Source organism: Parus major, chromosome 4 (genome assembly GCF_001522545.3).
Source record: "Parus major isolate Abel chromosome 4, Parus_major1.1, whole genome shotgun sequence".
Lineage (NCBI taxonomy): Eukaryota > Metazoa > Chordata > Aves > Passeriformes > Paridae > Parus > Parus major.
In genome coordinates, this window is record NC_031771.1 from 57,517,688 (window position 1) to 57,538,574 (window position 20,887).

The 20,887-nt window shown below is 39.1% G+C and overlaps 1 protein-coding gene across 3 annotated transcripts in view; it reads left to right on the forward strand.

Annotated features, from left to right (window-relative positions):
• Positions 1–20,887, forward strand: part of TBC1D14 (TBC1 domain family member 14) — a 63,078-nt gene that overhangs the window by 25,960 nt on the left and 16,231 nt on the right. Inside the window, exons 1-8 of one of the 3 annotated variants that reach the window (XM_015624708.1) lie at positions 5,650–5,754; positions 9,825–9,943; positions 12,535–12,617; positions 14,605–14,722; positions 16,255–16,361; positions 17,221–17,301; positions 18,673–18,767; positions 19,784–19,855. In XM_015624708.1, coding sequence (XP_015480194.1) covers positions 5,752–5,754; positions 9,825–9,943; positions 12,535–12,617; positions 14,605–14,722; positions 16,255–16,361; positions 17,221–17,301; positions 18,673–18,767; positions 19,784–19,855 — 678 coding nt within the window. In that variant the 5' untranslated portion in view covers positions 5,650–5,751. Of the gene's footprint in view, positions 1–5,649; positions 5,755–9,824; positions 9,944–12,534; positions 12,618–14,604; positions 14,723–16,254; positions 16,362–17,220; positions 17,302–18,672; positions 18,768–19,783; positions 19,856–20,887 lie in introns of those variants that run through there. The other 2 variants (XM_015624707.3, XM_033513669.1) reach the window with 2 other exon arrangements.

A 20,887-nucleotide genomic window follows, 5' to 3' on the forward strand; every position in this document is an offset into this window, starting at 1 on the left:
TAGAAAACAGTGAGCTTTGAGTATTGGTTTAAATAACTATGACAAGCTACAAAGTGTTTTTGAAAAGGAAGTGAGAGGTTTTTTCCTCCTTTTCCAGATTTAAAGCTTTTATTTTAGCTTTCTCACTCTCTAGAATGCCTAGTAAGTTGTGGGGATCAGAAGCCTTGGAAGCTGGAGGGATCCTAAAGAGGTGTAGCAGACAGTGTTGGAGGATAAGTATCTGCTTTCAGGAGTAAAGATACTAAATAGAGGTATAAGCTTGGTTAGTTGCTAGTGCAGTTTCAATGTCAGCTGCTGGTCTCTGCTGCAGGATCTGTTTGAATGCTGGTGGTGTTTTGGGGGAAATGCATAACTTTGAAGTTGTTCTCTTTGTTTCAATATAGTTACTTTGTAGCCCAAGTTGATACTTAGCATTAACTGGAATATGAATACTGATATCACAAGATTTTTTTTCAACTGCAGGAAGCTGCAGATTGATGGAAAAATGATTGACGTTTGAGTATCAAGTACACAACTCTTTCTAACCCCAAAATTTCAAGGCCAGAGATTATGACTTTTCAGGACAGCAGATACATCAGTGGAAGTTTGTTTTTGCTCTCCTTTGTGTTAAATAGGAATCCATCATGCAACTGGTATTTATGTGTCTTCCAGTGCTAATTGAAAGATACTTAAACACTTCTTTGTGTAGTCAGGAAGCTTTTTTCCATGCACTGGCAACACACAGGAGGCTTTCAAATCCCCCCCCCCCCCCAACTTCATGGGCTTTTGAATGAAAATAGATGTCTGTAGAGGGCAATCCTGGAAATAACACCACATGCCTTTGGCTGTTGCATTGCATAAACACTTAGCAAAGCATACCTGTGAAGCAAAGCTGGCAAATTTTTGAAAGCAGGTGTGTAGTCCCTAAATACTGTGGTGGAACTGCCTCTTCTAATTGGAGACTGAAACATTACTGACATATAAAATTGAGAAAGCTTTGCTAGATTCCATTGCGCTGATTGTGTGTTAAGCAGAAGCAAGCTCCCAAGAAACTCAGCCTAAAGGTTTTCTCTGTCTGTCTCCTAGTTTATACATCTCAAACTTCATCTAAGTTTAAAGTATAGGGGTAGGTTTTGAAAGGATAACTCCTACCATGTTTGCTAGCAACAGCAAACAAAGCTGATGTTCTTTAGCTCTGCAAAATGAATGGAGGTACTGTATGTTACTGGAAACCCTGAAGATATGGATGTAAGGATTTTGAAAACCCAGACTTGTACTTTTTCCTGAAGTGGCCTTCTGAAGGAAGACTAGCCAATTTTATGATCTCATTCTTTTCTCTCTGAGGACTCTGGGTCCTATTTTTTGCCTTGATTTTATTGCAACCTTTTCATGCCTGTTGGTATTTCCACATAATTTTCTTGTGCTGTATTGAGAAGTTGTCACTTGAGCATGGCAAAGTTCAGTGGAAACAGCTTCATGAATATTAAAGCCTGAAAATAGTCATCACTTTAAGCCACACTATGAAGGTATGTTGCCCTCCTTCATATATTTATATTTGTGTGTAGCTTTAAAAAACTACAATTTTTTCTTGTCAAGACTGAACCGTAAGTTATGAAGATGATTGTGTTCAGGAAAATTAACATTCAGATATAGTTTGTTTTGTAAAAGTAAACAAAGAATGCACAAGGATCAGGACAAATGATGAGCGAGAATATGATGCACACTATGAGTACAAAAGAAGCTTTTATTAGGCATGGAAGAACCAGTCATGGCTTCGAAGGTAATTTCAGAGATCAGAGAAGCAAGCATGGGTGGAAAAAACACTCAGAGGTTTTAATGCAGTAGACTTGTTTACTTATTTTTCTGTAATTTCCTCAGCCAGACAAGCTTCAAACTTGAAGAAGTCAGAGACCCTTAAAGATACCCAAGTCTTGATGAGGAAGCAGAAAGGAAATTAGCAGAGAGATTTAAAAATGGGTGAAGTAGAATATAGTTAAAAGTATCGAGCGAAGTACCTTTCCTTCCACTAGTTTGGTATACTTGCTGGAGTCATGGAACTAGATACAAGTGTGCACATACTTACCTACAAAGACAACTGTTTGCAAGCAAAAACAGTGACTGTGTGCTGTGGAGAGTCTCTGAACAGCATAAATACAAGTTGTTATGCATTGCAAAGTAGGTGGCATTTCCTGGGTGACTCTTGCACTGTGTTGAAGTTTACAACCAAAGTATTGGTATTTGCAACTGATTTGAGAACTTGCAAGATGAAATGTGATATTCCTGTGACTCCTTTCCTCTATACCCTGGAGTTAACCTGGAGTTTTGGCCATTTCAGAGTGGTGTCAGCATCAGGTTGATGTGGCACTGAGACTTTTATTTTAGTGTCTCTCTCAGGATGAGAGGGACAGTTCTGACATGATCTTCAGCCACAGTAAGAAAGTGTTATTTGAAACTAGATAGGAAAGGTAAGTTTTCTTCTTCAACGTCAACACTAATGTGAATTGTCAGAAGAAAAAATTGTTGAGACATTAATTGAAAGGGTATGATGATGTAGAGATAAGGTGGAGAGGTCAGTGAGCAGGCATACAAATTAAGTAATGCTCTCACATGAGGTCTATATCCAATCGAATTCCCATTCCTAGAAGTGCTGTTTATGGCATATGCTGAGAGTAGGTGTTTATAGAATTTTATTCTGGCAGATGCTCAAATGAAAATAGCAGTAAAATAAAACAACCATTTAGCTTGTATTGTCTTGCTCAGACATATTCCAGATGCTTGTCCTGCTGGAGGCCTTTCTTGCAGATGTTTCCATTTGATTAACATTAGTACCAGATAGTGACAGTACCCAGGGAAACTGCGCACGTTTGTATGTGTGGATTAAATTGTGTGCTTTGCAGTGTTCTAAGCAGGAGGGTGTTGGTTTTTTGTTGGTACTGTGACTCATGTTGGAGTCACTTGTAACAGTAACTGCACAATCTGATTGAATTTCCCGCTTTTGACAGAAAAAAGTTCTTAAGCAACATGGTTCATGGTATACTTTGTCTCTGAGTACTTCAAATATTTTCCTTCTTTTTTTTTTTTTTTTTTAATGAAGCATGTCACTCTATATAACCAAAATCCTCTTAAATTATTTACATATAGTGCAAACGAAATGTGAACCTGGAAGGTGAGAACCATCTGATACATAGCATGTTGAATGATTAGCGGCAACAGACTTTGAAACAGCAAACTGTTATTCTTTCTTGGAAGAGCTAACCTGGCCTTGTCTATACATAGGTTTTAAATGTTCCGTAATCTAATGCCTCTGTTGCTTAAAATATGATGGTATAAAAATATGTGTATGGAAAAATTGTTACAATAGTCCAGGGGCTGGAGCACAGGGCTGCAAAACAAAGTATGTGGCTTCTCACACTTTTGCTTTACTTGTAACTTTCTGTAAGAAGTATGGATTATTTTATTCATTTAACTTTAGTGTGATTGTGTGGGATCACATCACTTGCTATCCCAGGTTCTGTATCCCCTGTAATCTGAAAGGAAAAATAGATGCTTTCCAGGGGAAAAGAGGCAAATTTCAGAGCACTTGAAATGATGTCTACAAATACTGTGAGGTTTTCCTCACAGCTTGGCCATAGTATCTTACCTTTTACATTGCTTAGGCATTCCTAATTTGTAAAGTATGGAACAGGAGAATACTGTGGTACTAAAGATAAGAAAGATGTCCTCTTGGAAGATAAAACTTCACACATATAATGTTATTACAGTCAAATTCTGTCATGTCATTGCTATCTTCTGCTCAGGTATCCTTCCTTTACTGTAAGAGGATTAAACATATATGTATACACATATAGAGAGAGCTGTGTAAAGCAAGTAAGGCTGATGGTTCTTGAATCATTAATTATTAGTAGAGCAACAATGAAAGGGAACACCGAAGCACTGTTGAGGTAGTGATAAGACTTAAGAACCAGGAAAAAAATAGTTTTCTTTTTATTTGTGCAGTTCTGCTCCCGCTCTTATTCCATATGCTGAGTGAGGCCAGTGGAAAAAATAAAGTGTAATTAAATCTTGCACATAACCTGTTTAAGTAGTCTCAGCTACTATTGTAAATGCAACAACCTAAAAATAATGACTGATACTAACTATAACATGTGGCCAGCTGTGGTTTGAGTTACAGGGAGTACTTTGCTTTTCACCCTGCTGTATCTTCCTGTGTCACCAGGCATCCCTCTGTCCCAGGCAGTGCTTTGCAGAAGAGCTGCAATATCATTCTATTTTCAGCGTAAAAGCACAGACATCTACTGCAGGACTACCACTGTCCATCCAAGGGTGCTCTTCCTCAAGGGCTGTTTTTTTGCTTGTGTTAATAGCTATAACTTTACATGAATGTTTTTTTGCTGTGTGGGATAACTTAGCTTCAGATAGTTCATGAGATAAAGCATTAGCACTGGAGCCTGTAGTGTTTTGCATGAACTGTGTTGACTTGTGCTCTGACATGAGATCTTTGGATGGCAGGTGTCTGTAATTGGTGGTGGTGGGAATGAAGCCAAGATAATTTTAAACAGTGAGCTGTTCTGTATTTGGCATAGTATCGCTGCATCTGTGAAATAGATGTGAAGTTACAGGTTGAAAACAATAGTTGATACAACACCTAGCAATTCTGAGAAAGTAAGTTGACTTCTGCAAAACCACCCTTTGAAAGCAGAATACTTAAGTGACTGGTTGTTTTCAGGTCAGTCCTTGCTGCTCATTTTGGGACTGAGGATCAGACTTTGATAAAGATCATGAGCAATTCATCCAGGCAGCTGCAAACCGCAGTCAGTGATATTTATGAATTTGAAATCCTTAGTGCAGAGCTTAGAAAATGGCAACAGTTGCAGGTCAATAGATAACACTAAAGTGCAAGTCCAACAAAGAATGAGCCACAGCAACTTGGGTGTCTCCACTGAGTTAAATAACAGAGCTTTTGGACAAATTAAAATTAAGGTTGATATTCTATCTGGATAGAGGCAAAATATTTAGCAAGAGGTAATATAGGAGTTGTCCGAACTGTGGAAGGGTTTTATATATCTATCTCTTAGAGCTGTCAGAGGTGGACAAGGCATGAGTGGTACTGAAAAGATGCTTATGCTGTAGGAACCACACGCTGCTGCTGTTCCTTCGGCACTGATGTAGGGGTTGGTGAGTTTTAGCTGCTCTTGCACTTCGGACAGGCTGCACTTCGAGGCTGTCTCAGCAAGGCACAGCAGGAGGGACTCGGTAGCAGCAAACGCCCGGCTTGGAGCCAGGGACGCGGGGAGGGGCGGGCGGCAGTGTGGGAAACCAGTGGAGAGATGCCAGTGTTTGAGGAATGCAGCTGCATCCTAAACCAGCACTCGTAATGCTGAGCTGACAATGGCTAATGCTAATGACAACTGGCTAATGCAGACGAGCTCGTGCGAGGTTTGGGTTGTCCGTCATGGACGCGGATCTGCGCCGGGCAGGGCACGGCTGCCGGGGCGGTCCGGGAGGCGGGCAGCGTGTGCCAGGAGGAGCCGTGCGTGCCCAGGCAGCGCTGGGCGAGGCGGAGAGAAGCGATGGTGTGCGGCGGCTCCGCGGGTGATTAGCGCGGCTGGCGGGGCGGGGCGGCCCGGCCGGACCCACCCGCGGGAGGCGGCCCGGGCGGGGCGGGCGGGCGGCCCGCGAGGCCGTGCGGGCCCGGGCGGCGGGAGCCAGGCCCGCGCTGCGGGGCGGGCAATGGGGCTCCGGCGCCGCCGCCCGTGAGAGACCGCAGCGTTCATGGTGAGCGGGGCGGCGCGGGGCAGCTGCGGGGCCCGGGGGTCGGGGCAGGCGGGGGCGGGCGGGGACTTGAACGCGTGTCGGTAAACCCGGCCTCGTCCGCTTCTCAGTCGCCTCACCGAGTCCGGGGGAGAACCGGCTAACCAGGAAGGGAATTCTCTTTGTGCGAGGCGAGACTCCGCCGGGGTGGAAGGCGGCGGTACAGCCCTGCCCGGGTGTTCGGGCTGTGGGAGCGTGGGGGCTGCAGGCTGGAACCCCGGCCGTGCCGGCCATCCCTCCTGCCCTGCAGTGCTTCCTGCCGTGGAGCCAGAGCCCCGCAGCCTGGCGTCTGCCGCTCCGACACCCAACATGAATATTTCATATTCGGCTCCTTCGGAAAGTGGCTATCGCTAAACACGCAGGGCCAAAACAAGATGACCTTGATAGAGCAGTTTGTGTTATTGTACGTTCAGTTCTGCCGTGCTGCTGGTGCTTGGGGAGGCTCGGGGCGTGTGGGAAGACCCACAGCGCTCTCCTGGGTAGAGCAGTTGGTCTTTCAGCGCTTGCCCTGTGTTCTAGAGGGTTATTTGTGTCTCTCGGTAGATATTGTTGAGGATCCTTTGTAGATTGGCTTGTTTTTTTTTGAAGAATCGCAGAGGATCACTACAGTCAGAGCCTCTTGCATCTCAACTGCAAAGCTGGGAGGTTCCACCCAGAATTAAACTTGGTTTCGTGAGGCGTGTTTCTGTGGGATTTCTTTGTTTGCTTTGGATTATTTAAGCCAATGCTTTAATATACAGCACGCTCTTACAGAACATCTACTAACCTTAGTTCAGCCCTTATGAACAGCTAAAGGTGAAACCTGGAAGACAGCATAAATGATCCCACTGATAAGGCTGTATTTTAAATCGTAAACCATCAGCTCATCCTAAGTTGATCCCAAAATTAACTTGCAACCATGTCAGGTTAGTAGCCTCTAATTGCAGTATTTAAATTGCATAGTGTTTAAACAGATCCTGAATTATTTGTACCTGTGAGAGATTTGAGTCTGGTTTAAAAGAAAAAAGCTTGAAATGAGCTATTGTGTAGCTCAGCCTATTGCAGTATGCCTGTATGTGCAAATACTTGTACTTGCTCAGTCAGCAGATACTCTTAATATGAGTTTGTGGAGCCTTCAGTATGTTTCACTGCTGTACCATACATTGTGCTCTGAAATGACATTCTCTTCTCACTGGAGTGAAAGATAATTTTCGTGAGCTTTCGTTTTCTGTGAATTTTGGGGTGTTTGGATTTTTTGGATTTTTTTGCAGGGGGAACTGGGGTAGGAGGTTTTGTTTGTTTGGGGTTTTAAAATTTTCCCTAATTAAAAACCAGTCTTGTAGATAATATCACCAGAGAACATTTTAATTCTTTTCTGGCTACCACTGAAAAGGATGAAATTGCTACAAAGGAAATCATACTTGTAATCTGATCAAATGTGCCACTCCCATTTTTGTGCTGGTCTGGCTTTTTTACTGTAGGGTAGTGCTGAGTAGAACACCAGCAAATACTTGCTGAAAATGCAGGGTGGGCTTTGGCTCTTTTGAGAGGTCTGTGTAATTGTACTGATGTGCTGATACTGTACCTAACCATCCATATTTAGAAATAAAACATTTTCTTAACCAAGAAATTCTTGGAGATGTGTAGTGCTGTTCTGGAGAACTTTGTGCTTAGCTGAAAGTGATTTCCAAATCAGTTTGGATGTACAGAATAAAATTCCCATTGCAGCCCAGTGTGGACATTATTTTCTCACTTTCCAAAAGCAATTTTGTCTCCAGTTGGCTTTCAGTGAAAGAAAACCCTGAATATAATTTTTATAAGTCAAAATTAAGCAGCTTTTCTGGAACTTCTACTATAATAAACATTGAGTGCATATGTTTTAATGTCAAATTCTGAGATGCTTTAGGGAGTAAGAGAGGTTAATGTTTGACTATGCTAATTTGTGAAAAAGAAGTCATTAAAAATCAGTCTCCTAATAGAAACTGGGAGAAAGAAAAGCTATTTGCTTCATTCCTATCAGTGGATTTACTCTGCAGCTGGTGCAGCTGAAGCTCATTATGATGGTGCACTTACACACTGGTCACTTGCAGTTGTTTCCTGGTGCAAGTGACCAGTATAAGACTACTGCCTGTGCTTTCTGAATATGCTCTTTATCAATACCTTTTTTACAGTATTTTTTTTCTTAATTTCTTGAGATTTTTTTAGTGAATGGCTTTGTCAGCATGAGCCCTGTCCCTTCACTTGACAAAGCTGAGTACTAGTCCATAGTTTAAATGCATTTTCCTTGGGTTTTTTCCTTGTTTTTTTCCTTGTTTTCAAACTGATGTCATGCATAGCAGTATTAGCTGGTATTAATGAGCCAGACATTCCAAATTCGTGACCATGTTTCCCATTACAGCAATGTAGTCATCATAGGATTGATTGTTGGAGCAGTGCCCAGTTAATAGACAAGGAAAAATAGGGGTTTTCTGTGTCCTGGGGGCTGCACAGACCTGTACTCACGAGTCCATGGAAGTTGTTTGAGCTAGGATTGAACTGTACAACACAGAGTGGAAGACCAAGGCTGTGTTGGTCCACATTCAAGACATCATGTCTTGTTTTCATCTATCCCCTTTTTGAAGGTGATTTGAGACAGCCTTTTTGGGAGGGGTGGATCTTGTTTTAGTTGCTGAATGAACCTTATTGTGTTGGAAATGTCCTAAGCATTGCCCAAGGAAGTTTTGATGAAATGGAGAGGTTAGGTTGAGAGAAAGAAAGCAGTACCATTTGAGGTACTCTTTGTGCTATTAGGAAAAGGTCCATGACTGGAACACTCTTCATAGTGCTCATTGATAATGTACATTTGTGTTTTTCTAATTTTTTTTTTAATAGAAATGGTATTTAAAAGCAGTACATGCAAGCCTTTGCATTTTGGAAGCTGCAAGAATCATTATAAAGTTGAATGCAGAAGTAGCTATAATGTGGATGTGATTTTTCCATAGGATTGTATGACCATGTTTGTTGTTTGTATATCACTGATACTTTGCATGCTTAATGTTTGCTGTAATACTTCAAGCACTGAAGTACATGGAAGTTGTGTAAAGGTTATTTTATCCCATTAGGTCACAGTTTTAGTATAGTTTTTTTTAAACCTGTGTTTGTAGGCAAAGTAAAAATAAAATGGTACCTGAATACCAAGTCCTCTCCTATAGATGAGGGTGATGCAGTAATAAAGGGTAGAAGGAACTCTCCTCTCAGGACAGTCTATTTAAACCAGGTTCTCAGGACTCATCCACCTGAGCTTTGAATGCTTTCAAGGTCGGGAGTTCTGTCACATCTCAGGCAACTTGTCCCAGTGCTTGCCTCCCCTCCCTGCAAAGCCTTTTCATCTGGAGGCTGAGCAAGTCTGGTTCTCTTGGCCTCTCTTCATACGGCACTAGTTCCACACCTTGACTCCCAATGCCTGTTTCCTAGTCTTGCTCCAGTGTGCCAGTGTCTGATTACAGGCACAGGTTAGCATGTTCTGCTCTGCTGTGATTTAGGATTGTGCAAGGTGTTGTACTGAGTGTGGACTTTGTCTTAACACTGATTTTAACCCTTTTTTCTCTCCTTGTTGTTGAGCTGTTGCATATGAAAACAGCTTGCATAGGAGAAATCTTAGAAGGAGATTTTAAGACATGGAACTTATGGTAATTCTTTACTTTTATTTCAAAACTGTGTAAATAGAAAAAAATGTTCTAAATAGGTCCTATTTTTGTACCTCAGATAGTATCTGCTGTTCGTAAACTCTTTCTTAGTAATACTCTGTAAAAGCAGGCTGTCAGCCAGAGGAACTTAAGATGTTTTTACAAATAGAAAGAATGGAAAAAGCCATCAGGACTCACTCCTGAACATAAATTTTGTCATTGTTTTCAGTGTTGAGATTGCTGTAGCTGAAAAGCTTCAAAGGGACTGCAGTAGGGCTGAGATGTGAAAGCATTACTTTGCAGACTTTTGTAGATCCCTTTTAAGATTCTCAAGTGCACCATGTGGTGCTCTCCACTTTTTTAAAATTTCCCCGTCCTTTTCTTCTCTAGGAATATGAAGAAAAAACTGGACGAGCTCAGAGACCACTCTCTCCTAAACAGAATGTGAGGAAGAATCTTGATTTTGAACCACTCTCCACTACAGCACTTATTTTAGAGGACCGACCAGCGTAAGTTTTGGAAGAACCACAATGAGGGTCTTTTTAAAATTAACCTAGCAAAGATTTTCTTACTCAGTGTATTTGCTTACTCTAACTTCAATAGATTATTTGAAATCTAAAGTAGATTTTCTTTTCAGACTAGTGAATATGAAATTGTGTTGATTATGAGAAAAATTACTCAAACAGAAGGAACTTTATTTTATATTAAAAGCAATGGCATTTTGTGAAGGGAGTTAATTAGGGTAGCAGAGCTTTAGTTTTGAGTAATTCTATCTCCTAAACATGATTAAGGGATTTTTATTTTCCATGAGAGAACCTGAGCATAAAAACAAAGGTGGTATATGCTAAAGAAATTGAGAAGCAAGAATACAGTGTCCTGTTTACACAGAGAAAGACCACACCTCCATAAATAATGAAACAGTATAGTGATTGCTCTGCAGTGAGTTCAGCATCACATTTTGAGCACTGTCAAGCACTTGATGAGTTGTTTCATACCTTTTATTGCAAGATTTTTGCATATGCAGACTGACTCCGAAGCTATTTACCGGCAGCTGCTTTACCATGTTTTTCTCCTGAATTACACAAATTCAGCCATGCTTAGTCATTTTATGATTTTGGATGTGATCTGGCTTTATGGACATGACGTCTGCATTTTTAGTACATCTGTGCATTGGTGTGAAGAACTGGCATAACATAAATCTGTGTTTTCATCAACAAACGTGTATGAAAAATCCTCATATCAAAGTAGTCTAATTGTAGAGTTGCTTAAGTAACTTACTGGTTTGGCTGATGGGACTATGTGGCAAGACACTGGGAGATGTAGAAAAATGGGATTGTTATAGCAGACTTTATTATGCACAACTGGAAACAAAACATACTAGCGTATCTGTTGTATTTAAAACCTGTCTGTTAAAAATCTCTTTTTTATGATATAATCTGAGTAGTAGAGTGCTCAGACAGGTGGAATTAGTGTTACATTACAGGATGTTCAGATTTTGCTTTCTTTCCTACTGTTGACAGAGTGAGAGGAACTTCTAGCAGAAAGGTATTTTTAAAATTGAAGACAATTGACGCATCACTTTTTTCATCTAGTGGGAAAACTGCTCTGGACAGCGCTGTCCTCTGACTCTCACTAAGGAATCTTTTTTTGATTGTTTACCTACAGTTTGCATACTATTTTTTTATGTTTACCTATTAGGCTTTGAATAGTTTCTTTTTTAAGACTTCAGACAGAAAAGTGGAGTGACATGATTTTTTTTTTTTTTTCAAAATACCTGCATTTGATTTTACACTCATTTGTAGGGCTTAGGTAAAACTTCATAGTAAAAAATGAATAAATATTCTATTGTGCCTCTAGATTCAACTGGAAAAACTATTAGTTGAATTTTAATAGATACTTAATATCATCTCACATGTATTTGGTGATGTTAAGACATAGGGTATATAATTTGACTGGTAGAATTTAAGTTAGCAAAACTTGACTTATTTCATCTGGTTTTCCTTTCTGAACTTACCCTAATTTAAATAATTTCTAAAGACTTGGATAAAAAAAAAAAGATGCAGATCAATTTACCAAAGGGAAACTGGAAAAAGAGGCTGTTTAACAAACCAACATTTCACCAATGTGAAAATTTACTTTTGTTTTTCTAGCAACAATCTTGATTTGGAAAAATACTCATAGGCCAGTATCACATGGTTGTGTGTACATTACAGGCACTGTGATTACATAAATAGTAATGCTAACTGTTAATGGTGTTGGGAGCTGTCAGCTGCCTGATGTGTGACACCTTACAAGAACATGAAAGTGAATTTTTGCATAGCTTTTCTATTAACCAGAGATATAAACTGTCCTAGGAATAAAATACAGTATTCTACAATGGAGAAGAACAAAATAGGCATTTCCTATTTTGATGTTTTGTTGATCCTGTAGTTGTAAGAGATATGTATGGTCATGTTAATTACAAAGATGATTAGCTGAAAGGTCATGGGTTCTGACATAGGAACACATGCATTTGTGTGGCAGAGCCTTAGTCACACATCAAAATGTTATGTTAGTGTTAATAAGCAGAGAATATTGAGTATAGCTCGAGTGCCACTTGTTGCTCTGTAAGAGAGGGGAAGGCGTTAAGTCTTTAAAATAGAAATGGGGTTTCAGAGAGCAGAGGGGAAAAGGCTGGGTTAGGGAGTCATTTTGTGTGCGTAAAGAAAGTTGCAGATGTAACTCTTAGACAAGGTGAACAGTAAGAAAGAGTACAGTCTTATATCTTACTAGTTCAATTCAATACCAGCCAGCTTTGTATATACACCAGTAAATTCTCTTTAGGAAGATCAGCTTGTGGGTTCAGTTGGTTTAATAATAAAAATGCTGAAATTACCAAACGTAAGGAAATTGCTCAGCGTATTTTGTGTATAAACGTAGTCATAGCTGGTCAGTGTTCTTCCCTTCTGCTGACTCTGGCAGAAAAAAAGATTCTTTCCAAGGATCTGTTGTTCTGCTCTTTGACTGGAAATTTTGACAGGAAGCAGAGTGTGCTTTTCATTTAGAAGTGTCTAGAATTTTATTTATACAGTCATGCCAACTGTAAATACTTTTTTTTTAGGAACCTTCCTGCAAAACCAGCAGAAGAAGCTCAGAAACACAGGCAGCAGTACGAAGAAATGGTGGTTCAAGCAAAAAAAAGAGGTGATGGAATTTCTTGTCTTCAAAAGAGAAAAGTGTAGGGGTATTTCTAAACCTGCAATGCACTTTTATCAGTCTGTTGCTCTGTAATCTGAGGCATCTCTGCTGCTTCCTCAAAGAAAGATCATTCTCCAGAGAAAGGAGCAAAGGTAGTTTTCTTGAAAAGCCCCAGCTCCAGACTGAAAAGAAAATGGTCCTAGAATCCAGCAGGAAATAATTTTTTAATCCATAACTCTTAAATGAGTGGCATCTATTTGTGGGTTTAAAAAATATTGAAGTAGATTGTTGGTCAAATTAGTGAAGACTGGACTTAAAATTGCAGGATATTTGTCAATTTCATGCTGGAAACAACCTGTTGAGTTTGTAGTCCATAAACACATAATTTTCCACATAGGAAAATATATGCAGTTATGTTAATTTGATAATCCCTTGCTTAAAACTTACAGCTTTCTCAAGGATTTGCTCCTAATTTCTTGGTTGATAGTTTTCACAGAAGCATCTTAGTAACACTGTAGCATGAACATGAGGTAGAGGTGATGGTAGTGGTTTCTTTTGCCTGATATTTTTGACCATCTGGGTTTTCTAATTAAAAACAAGCATTGCAATAATAGGAGATTCGGACTCAGGTTTTGCATCCACTTGGGGCTACTGGAAATATTTTTTTTCCAGTTGGCCAAACCCTTGAACCGTATTAAACAGTGAAAAGGGTATATGAACACAGGACTTGCATTCTGCAGTTGACACACTAATAGAAGTATCCTCTTGTGATTTTGGACATCACTACCAGTGAAGTTCTAACTTCATATGATTCTTGTTCAATATATCTACTACTGTATGTGTAGTCAAAAGGAGTTTCCCTGTTCTTTCTTTGCATGTAGAGTGGGTGGGTTGGGGAAAATGGGATGATTGTTAAGTGATGGACCAGGTCCTTGTGCTATCTTCATTGAACTGGAGTATGTTATTCTGTCCAGATAAATACCATGACAAACCCATTTTTCCTAAAGCCACTCCAGATGAACAGCTTTGCAGAGCGATACATTATCTAGAGGTCAGGATATCAAAGACTGTAAAGACCCTCTTGTTGGTAAGAGAAAAATGGAAAGCCTGCATTTCAGCAGGCTTGCAAAGTGCTTGTATCAAACCTGAAAAATTGAGGCAGTTGCTATGGTTCTGCTCAGGCTTAGCTTCTGTGGGGCTTTAAAGTCGACCCATCAGGTAGAATGTGTCCATTCCAAAGACCTTGTTCATGGTACTGCTGTTCTTCAGTGAGTTGTGCTTCCCAGGTGAGCACCTCCTCATACCGTAGACAGCATGTGAATGCACACCCATGTCCTGCTCTAGAGACTGCCTGTGTTTGTCTAGCAGACTTGCCAGTGGAAAAACCAGTAGCTGATAATGTGCGAAGAAATACTGAGTGATAATTCAGAACCACAAAATACATCTAAACTAGACATGAAATATGTTTTCTTGTTAATGAACTGAAGGTTACCGTTTGTGATGTATAACATTTAGATTATTCATAGGCAAAGTAGCATGGAAAATGTAGCTCTTGTGATTTCTCGACAGTGTACTTAAATTGCAATAGAAGAATGAAAACAAAATGAAAATTTATGTTCATTTGACCTGTAGTTCTGAGTCTGCCATAAAAGGGGTGGGGCTTTATTAGGAAATACTCTGACCTGTTCTGCTGGGTGAGGCTGTCTGAGGTGCTCATTCAAAGTTAATAGTGTGGTTAGATTTGAAGAATCAAAGAAATCGTTCATTATCTAATTCCCTTTGTTCAATCTGTTGAAAATGAAATAGTTCTAGTTTATTCTTTATTCACATTTGCAACCACTGCTCAGCTTGCAGTGCTTGGGAAATTTTCAAAATTTGAACAGTCCACTGTATGTTAGGGTGAACATGGTGTGCTTTACATGGTTGCATAGCCATGACTGAATATTTAGTTCCTGGTTTTATTAACTTAAAAAGGAAATTCCTTTTTTTGCAGAGCTTAAAGAAGCCCAGAAGAGAAAGAAACAACTGGAAGAACGCTGTAAACTGGAAGACAGCATTGGCAATGCTGTTTTAACTTGGAACAATGAAATCTTACCCAACTGGGAAACTATGTAAGACAGTATGTTGTATTGAGTTTTAATTAAAAATTGCAGTCTATATCCTGAAGAGAAGTTGCAAGTTGGGAAGCATAATTTTTAAATGCTCTTGGAAGCTTTTGTTAGGAAATCAGTCTTGGACAGCTACAAAAGAAATAAGCAACATTTTTATTTCTACAAGGTGATTGCAAGTGATGCAGTGCTAAGTCTTATTATTAGTATTTAATGAAGGCTCAAGATACTCAGAAACTGTGCAGCACTGAGGAGTCATCTGTGGTAGAGAATGTAAAAGCATAAGGCGTAGTACTTGAACATCATTCATTTATCAGAAACGAGCTTCCCTTGACTGTTTGTTAATGTAATATCAATGTAGATTGAAGTATGTGGGTGGTTTATGAAGCCTCTTTTATTCCAGAATGGTATACATGCTGGGATAATCAAATGATAGAAAAGCAAAATAGGGAAACAATTATTTATATTAAGTGCTAGAGGATTTCCTCCAAACACATGGCACAGGCAGTTGATGAAGTACCTTGGTGATGACTTTCCTAGTCATCTTAAAAAAAAAAGTCCCCAGTGCTTCAAATATAATCACCACAACAACATAAACTATAAACTAACAGCTCTCAGATTTGCAATTTGCTTAACAATGGAATTCATCTATTCTGAGAATATATATTAAATACACAGACAGAATTTGTTGGAAAATATGTTTGTGGAGAACTGAAGTCTAATAAACTAAGTCTAATCAAATTGTAGATTTACATGTTTGTTGTTAGTATTTGAAGGTGAATCTGTTATGGTTGCTGTAAAAATTAGGTCACCTTTTCCTTTATTGGTTTATAAATTCAGAAGTTCCCAAATGTTTTCACTGTTTTATATTTTAGTTTTCAGAATCTGCTGAAAGATAAATTAATTTGTTGTGGTTTTACTACTTTTCATTGGTGCTTTGGTGCTATTTTGTTCCTCCTTCTGGGCTCTCAGGTTGCTGAACATCAGCTACATCCATTTCAGAGGCTGTTTTCTGTTAAAATGTCTTTCAAGCTTTCACCTAAAAGTTAGTCCTTGTCACATCTTCATGCATTTTTTCAGAGGCGCAGAACTGCCAAGATAGGTGGGAAGCTGCATGTCTGCTTGGACAGCAGGGTGATGACAGGGTAGAGGGTAAACCTCCATAACTTGTTTCGGTACTTAGTCTTGTATGGAGCTGTCCAGTCTTTAGCACAAGCAGTGGCACAGGTGGACTTCCTTTCCATTTGTTTTCTTTTTCCTTATGATTTTTACTAATAAAGTGTGGCTGCAGATCATGTGTATTGTACTGCCATGCTTCTGTCAATATAAAGCCATTGTATTGGAAGGAGGAAAGATTTTGTTTGCAGTTCAAAGCAAAATAGTACTAAAGAGTCTGTACTTGCAAATTGTATTTGACTTCTTGGGCCATTGATGTTCATTTTGGTTTGAATCCCATCAGCAGTGGTAGGAGGATATAGTTGCAGTTCAGCTGGCAACAAAATATTTCTTGGAATAATCTGTTTTACTTTAAACAGGTGTTGCTCCCGTAAAGTCCGAGAACTGTGGTGGCAGGGCATTCCACCGAGTGTGAGAGGCAAAGTCTGGAGCTTGGCAATTGGAAACGAGTTAAACATCACCCATGGTGAGGCTGCTGTTTAGTCGACATTTTTTACAAAGTGAAATAGCAAGGGGACATTGTCGTATCTGTTGTAGTGTGGGTGTGAGGAAATGTTATCTAGTTATGCTTTTTATATGCTGCTTTGATGTGTTTTGTTCGAAAATACAGCATCTTTTAATCTTGTAGCTGTTTATAGGACTGTTGCTATGAATTTTTTCTAAGTATTTGTGTCACAGTGTCTGACTTTGGATGGAGATGGTCAGAACTAATGACCACTGTTTTTTTTTTAAACATAAAATTGTTGTTAATTTTGAAATGCCTGTGAGTATGTGTTTAGTGTATTTCCTTTGATTTGAAGACAACAGAGACTAAAAACTGATCACAAGAGATTGTGAGAGATTAAAAGACTGCTGGCAAGATTTGTACTTGAATTTGTGAAAATAGAAATAATCCATTACTTCTGAGTACAGAAAAATTCAGCTCCGCAAGACTAACAAATGTAATTAATTCAAATATGGAAATGACTGCCTGTGCTCCTGCTGTATAGTGCTGCTTTTCTGTGCATTGTTCAGTTACCTTGGGTGTAGTTCTTACATGTAATTTGCTAGACTTTCCTAATTATCCATTTGGACTGTAATTTTGAACGTCGGTGCTCTGCAAGAAAGAGCAAGTATTTGAACATAAAATGCAACTTGGATTGATTTAATTTCCTTTTCACTTAATATGAAGTTACTGGTGAGTGGAACATGTCTTTCAAAACTCTAAACCTGTTAGAAGTTCTACTACTGTTAATGCCTGGGACAGCATTGCTCATGTGGTGGGTGGTTAGTGGACATGAGCATGTACAAATGGTGGATGTGGTTTTGTGCTTTTCTTTTTCCAGAACTGTATGATATTTGCCTGGCTCGTGCCAAAGAGAAGTGGCGATCACTTAGTACAGGAGGGGCTGAAGTAGAATGTGAAGGTACGCTTTTTGTAAATGATTTATGCTGTGTTACAGAATAAGACATTTTGTAAAGTAGTTCCTTAAAATGAAATCACATATTTTAAACAAGAACAAAAAAAAAATTGGCTATAAAGAATGTTAAAAATGTTAAAAAGAAAATGTCTTTTGGAGAAAGCAAAGAATAACTGTATTTTTCTCAAAGAAATTCTGGTGGTGTACAAAACTCACTTGTTCAGGTTTTTCTTATAAACAATCTCTGGGTACAGTTCTTATTATGATGCAAATTTGTAGGAAAACTACAAATAGTTTGGGGATTATAATTTGAATTGCAACACTAACATACTTTTCTGCATCTATAGTTTTGGGAATGCAGCTCAGGTTTGAGCAGAAAATTGCATTTTAGTCCCTTTTTTCAGCTTTGAGCTCAAGTCATTGGTGTGTTTCAGAGGGCAGTATTTTGGGGTTTTTTTGCAGACAACGTAGTTTGAGATTTTCTAATTAATTTGGAAGAGTTGATTGTTTTTGAGAGATTTTGAAACATGCAAATGATTGAAATTGCCTTCAGTAAGTAATTATGCTGAGCAGAGTTAAAAAGGAGAACATACATACTGGCATTTATAAGCAGAAATATTTTGTTTGGAAATTCCCACTTTGTTCCCTTAAGATTGTTTATATCTTAAATAAGATAACATCTAGTATGTTTCCAGCTTCCTCTTGCACTTTATTTTCTGGAGTGTAGATGCTCATGTGATTGATACAAGCATTGTCTAGTGACAACTTGCTTAGTAAACAGCTGTAGGAAATTCCCATCTATCCAGGACAGAATACCAGTAAGACATTTTGATACCAGAAAGAAGACTAATGCTATAGGAGTATACTCGGTATGAGATCTGTTCAGCTATGGATAATGTCAGTAACAAGATCAACAAAGACTAAATAAACATGAATCTGAAAGGAGAGCTTTCACAGTAGTTGAGATAGGTGGCATCCATCACAGCCTGCCCCTTTAGGACTTCCCTCTTCCATCACAGCTTTTCCACAGAGACAGCTACTTCAGGATCCACTGGGAAGCCTTGTTGGAGGTGAGGGGGTCACAAGTTAATAGGCTTGTATCTGTCTAATGATTTGTCAGCAGATAGAGCAAAAGTGTCGCTTTGCTTCAAAACATATTGAGGGTCACTGCGCACTGTAGGGTTGTTCTAGGTCAGGACTTACTTTCTGCTTAGCCTGTCTGCTGAATTTGGGGAATTATTCTGTCTGTAGCCTTATTCCCTAGTATTCACATCAAAATAAATGAACTGTACAAAAGGTAAACCTTACTGGAAAATAAAAACAAGAGCAAGTGTACGCTAATCTTTGTAATAAATGTTGTAACTTGGGCTTTTGCAGATGCTGGGTTTTCTGCAGCTGATAGAGAAGCAAGCTTGGAGTTAATAAAACTGGATATCTCAAGAACGTTTCCTAGTCTCTGTATATTCCAACAAGTAAGCAGTATTAACTTTTGTCTTGTCATCTCAGGGAAACTAAGTTTACATACTCTGGCCTGTCCTTTGGTTGGAACAGGCTGTTGAGTTCTGAAGGAGCACACTTCTTGAGAGGAGAAAGTTCCTAGAGATTTTGGAAAACTAGAAATAATCCAGAGGAGAGTAACATCAAGATACATGCAAAATTCCAAACTGTTTGGTAATTATTCTGATTTATCTAACCTAGTTCATGCTGGTTTCTGTCTGATGAAGTGATGCAGGTGAGTGTTCCAAAGTCAGTAAATCAACACTGCTGGTTGTAAATACACCATGAGAAAGAACATCTCAAAGGGGACTGGTTGGCCTTTTTTGGTTTTATGCAAAACTGATTTAACTTGTATGATTTTGATGTTTTTTAGTGACTCAGCTTAATCAGATTTTGTCCTTCTATGTATAGATTTCAGCAGCCCTATAAAAAGCTTAGATTGTGATAAATCAACGTTTTTTAGGAAAAAAACTTTTCCCTTTGGAAATTCTCAGAGAATTACAGTACTCAGTGCAAGATATGGCAGCTGTTAATAGTCAGCAATGTGAGATTCTTTTTAACTGTACATGTCCTTTGCAATATGCTCTTTCTGTGTTATGGCATATTGTTGTTTCGACTGTTTTCTCTATGGTTGACTTTTCCCTCCTGTCTCAGAGACAATTATGTGGTTTGCATTATTGTTCTACTTCCTTAGCACTATTGCCAAAGTGCTGCTGAGCTGTAAGCAATCTCTTAGGTTTGCATTCCTCTTGTTGTATAATTATTTAATATGTAATCAATGTATTGGATGAACTGTATGTTATAATAAATGGGTTTTGGAGAGTTTCATTCTGTTAAAGCTAAAATAGTTTGGAAGTTCAGCTGTTCTAAGCTACATTGGGAAAGAGTGTGTCTCTTGTCAGTGCTAATAGAGACCATCTGTAGCACTGAAAGTTTTTTAACGTGCTTGTTGTATAATCAGACGTATTGTGCTGTTTTTGTTTAATTATAGGGTGGTCCTTACCATGACACATTGCACAGTATTTTAGGAGCCTATACTTGTTACAGACCTGATGTAGGCTATGTAAGTGAAGAATTTATTTTTTCAGGGGTGGGGGGAGGGAGGTACTTTTAGGGGGAGGAAGGATTTTATTAGTCAGTCATTTTTAGACCGGTATTAAATGGTTGTGGGGGGTGGGGTGCTTTTTTTCTATTCCAGTACATGCTTGAGGAGTATGTATAACATTTATTTTGCTAGATTTAAGGTTTTTACAGGTTAAGTAATTGGAAAACTCATATCTGTACTGAAAAATACATAATTTGAAAATTGGAGTCAAAGACAAGGTGTAGTTGTATCCTTATTGTTAGTCTTACTGAGATTGCTGTTGAATTGAAATGATTGGCATTTCCACATCTTAGTGCTGTGAGTTTCTGGACCAGTCTCTAAAGCAATGCTCATTGAAGCTACATGATCTCAGTCATAGTGTTTTAAGTAGTGATTAAGAGAGGACTGAGTACATTTCATTTAGTCTCTGTATGCAGAACAGGGTTATACCGAGAGGTTTATTTAGGAGCAGTTTTAGACAAGGCAAGTGTAGAAAGGGGACATTCCTACTTTGTTGGTAGCACATAATGCTTGGCAAGAGCTGCTGAACATGACTGGGAAATGAGACAAAGGGCAGATCAGCTGCTGTACTTTATGTGGCACAGCAACAACCTGTTGTGTTGGGAAGGAGCTTGTTCCTCAGGTTTGCAGGAATGACAGTCACACCTTGCTCCATGTGACTTGAAATGGCAGCACTGCACCCTCAGGGTGAGAGAGGTTTGCCTGGATTCCATAACAGACTGTAGAGAAAGGGAACAATATCATGAGCTTATGGTAAATGAAACGAGTATAATCTTAAAATGGTTTTGTTTATCAAAGGAGTCAGTGCAGTTGTCTTTAACTGCTGGTAATTTATTGAAAAGCAAAAGTACAGGCTTTGTCTCTAGGGTTCAAGTCCAGCTTTCCACAAATAAGGATCTAGATGACCCATCCCTGGGAGAAAAGGGATTACTTCGAAACATGTTTTTCTTAAAAAAAAAATTATTCTATATTTGAGATTTCAACTCTATT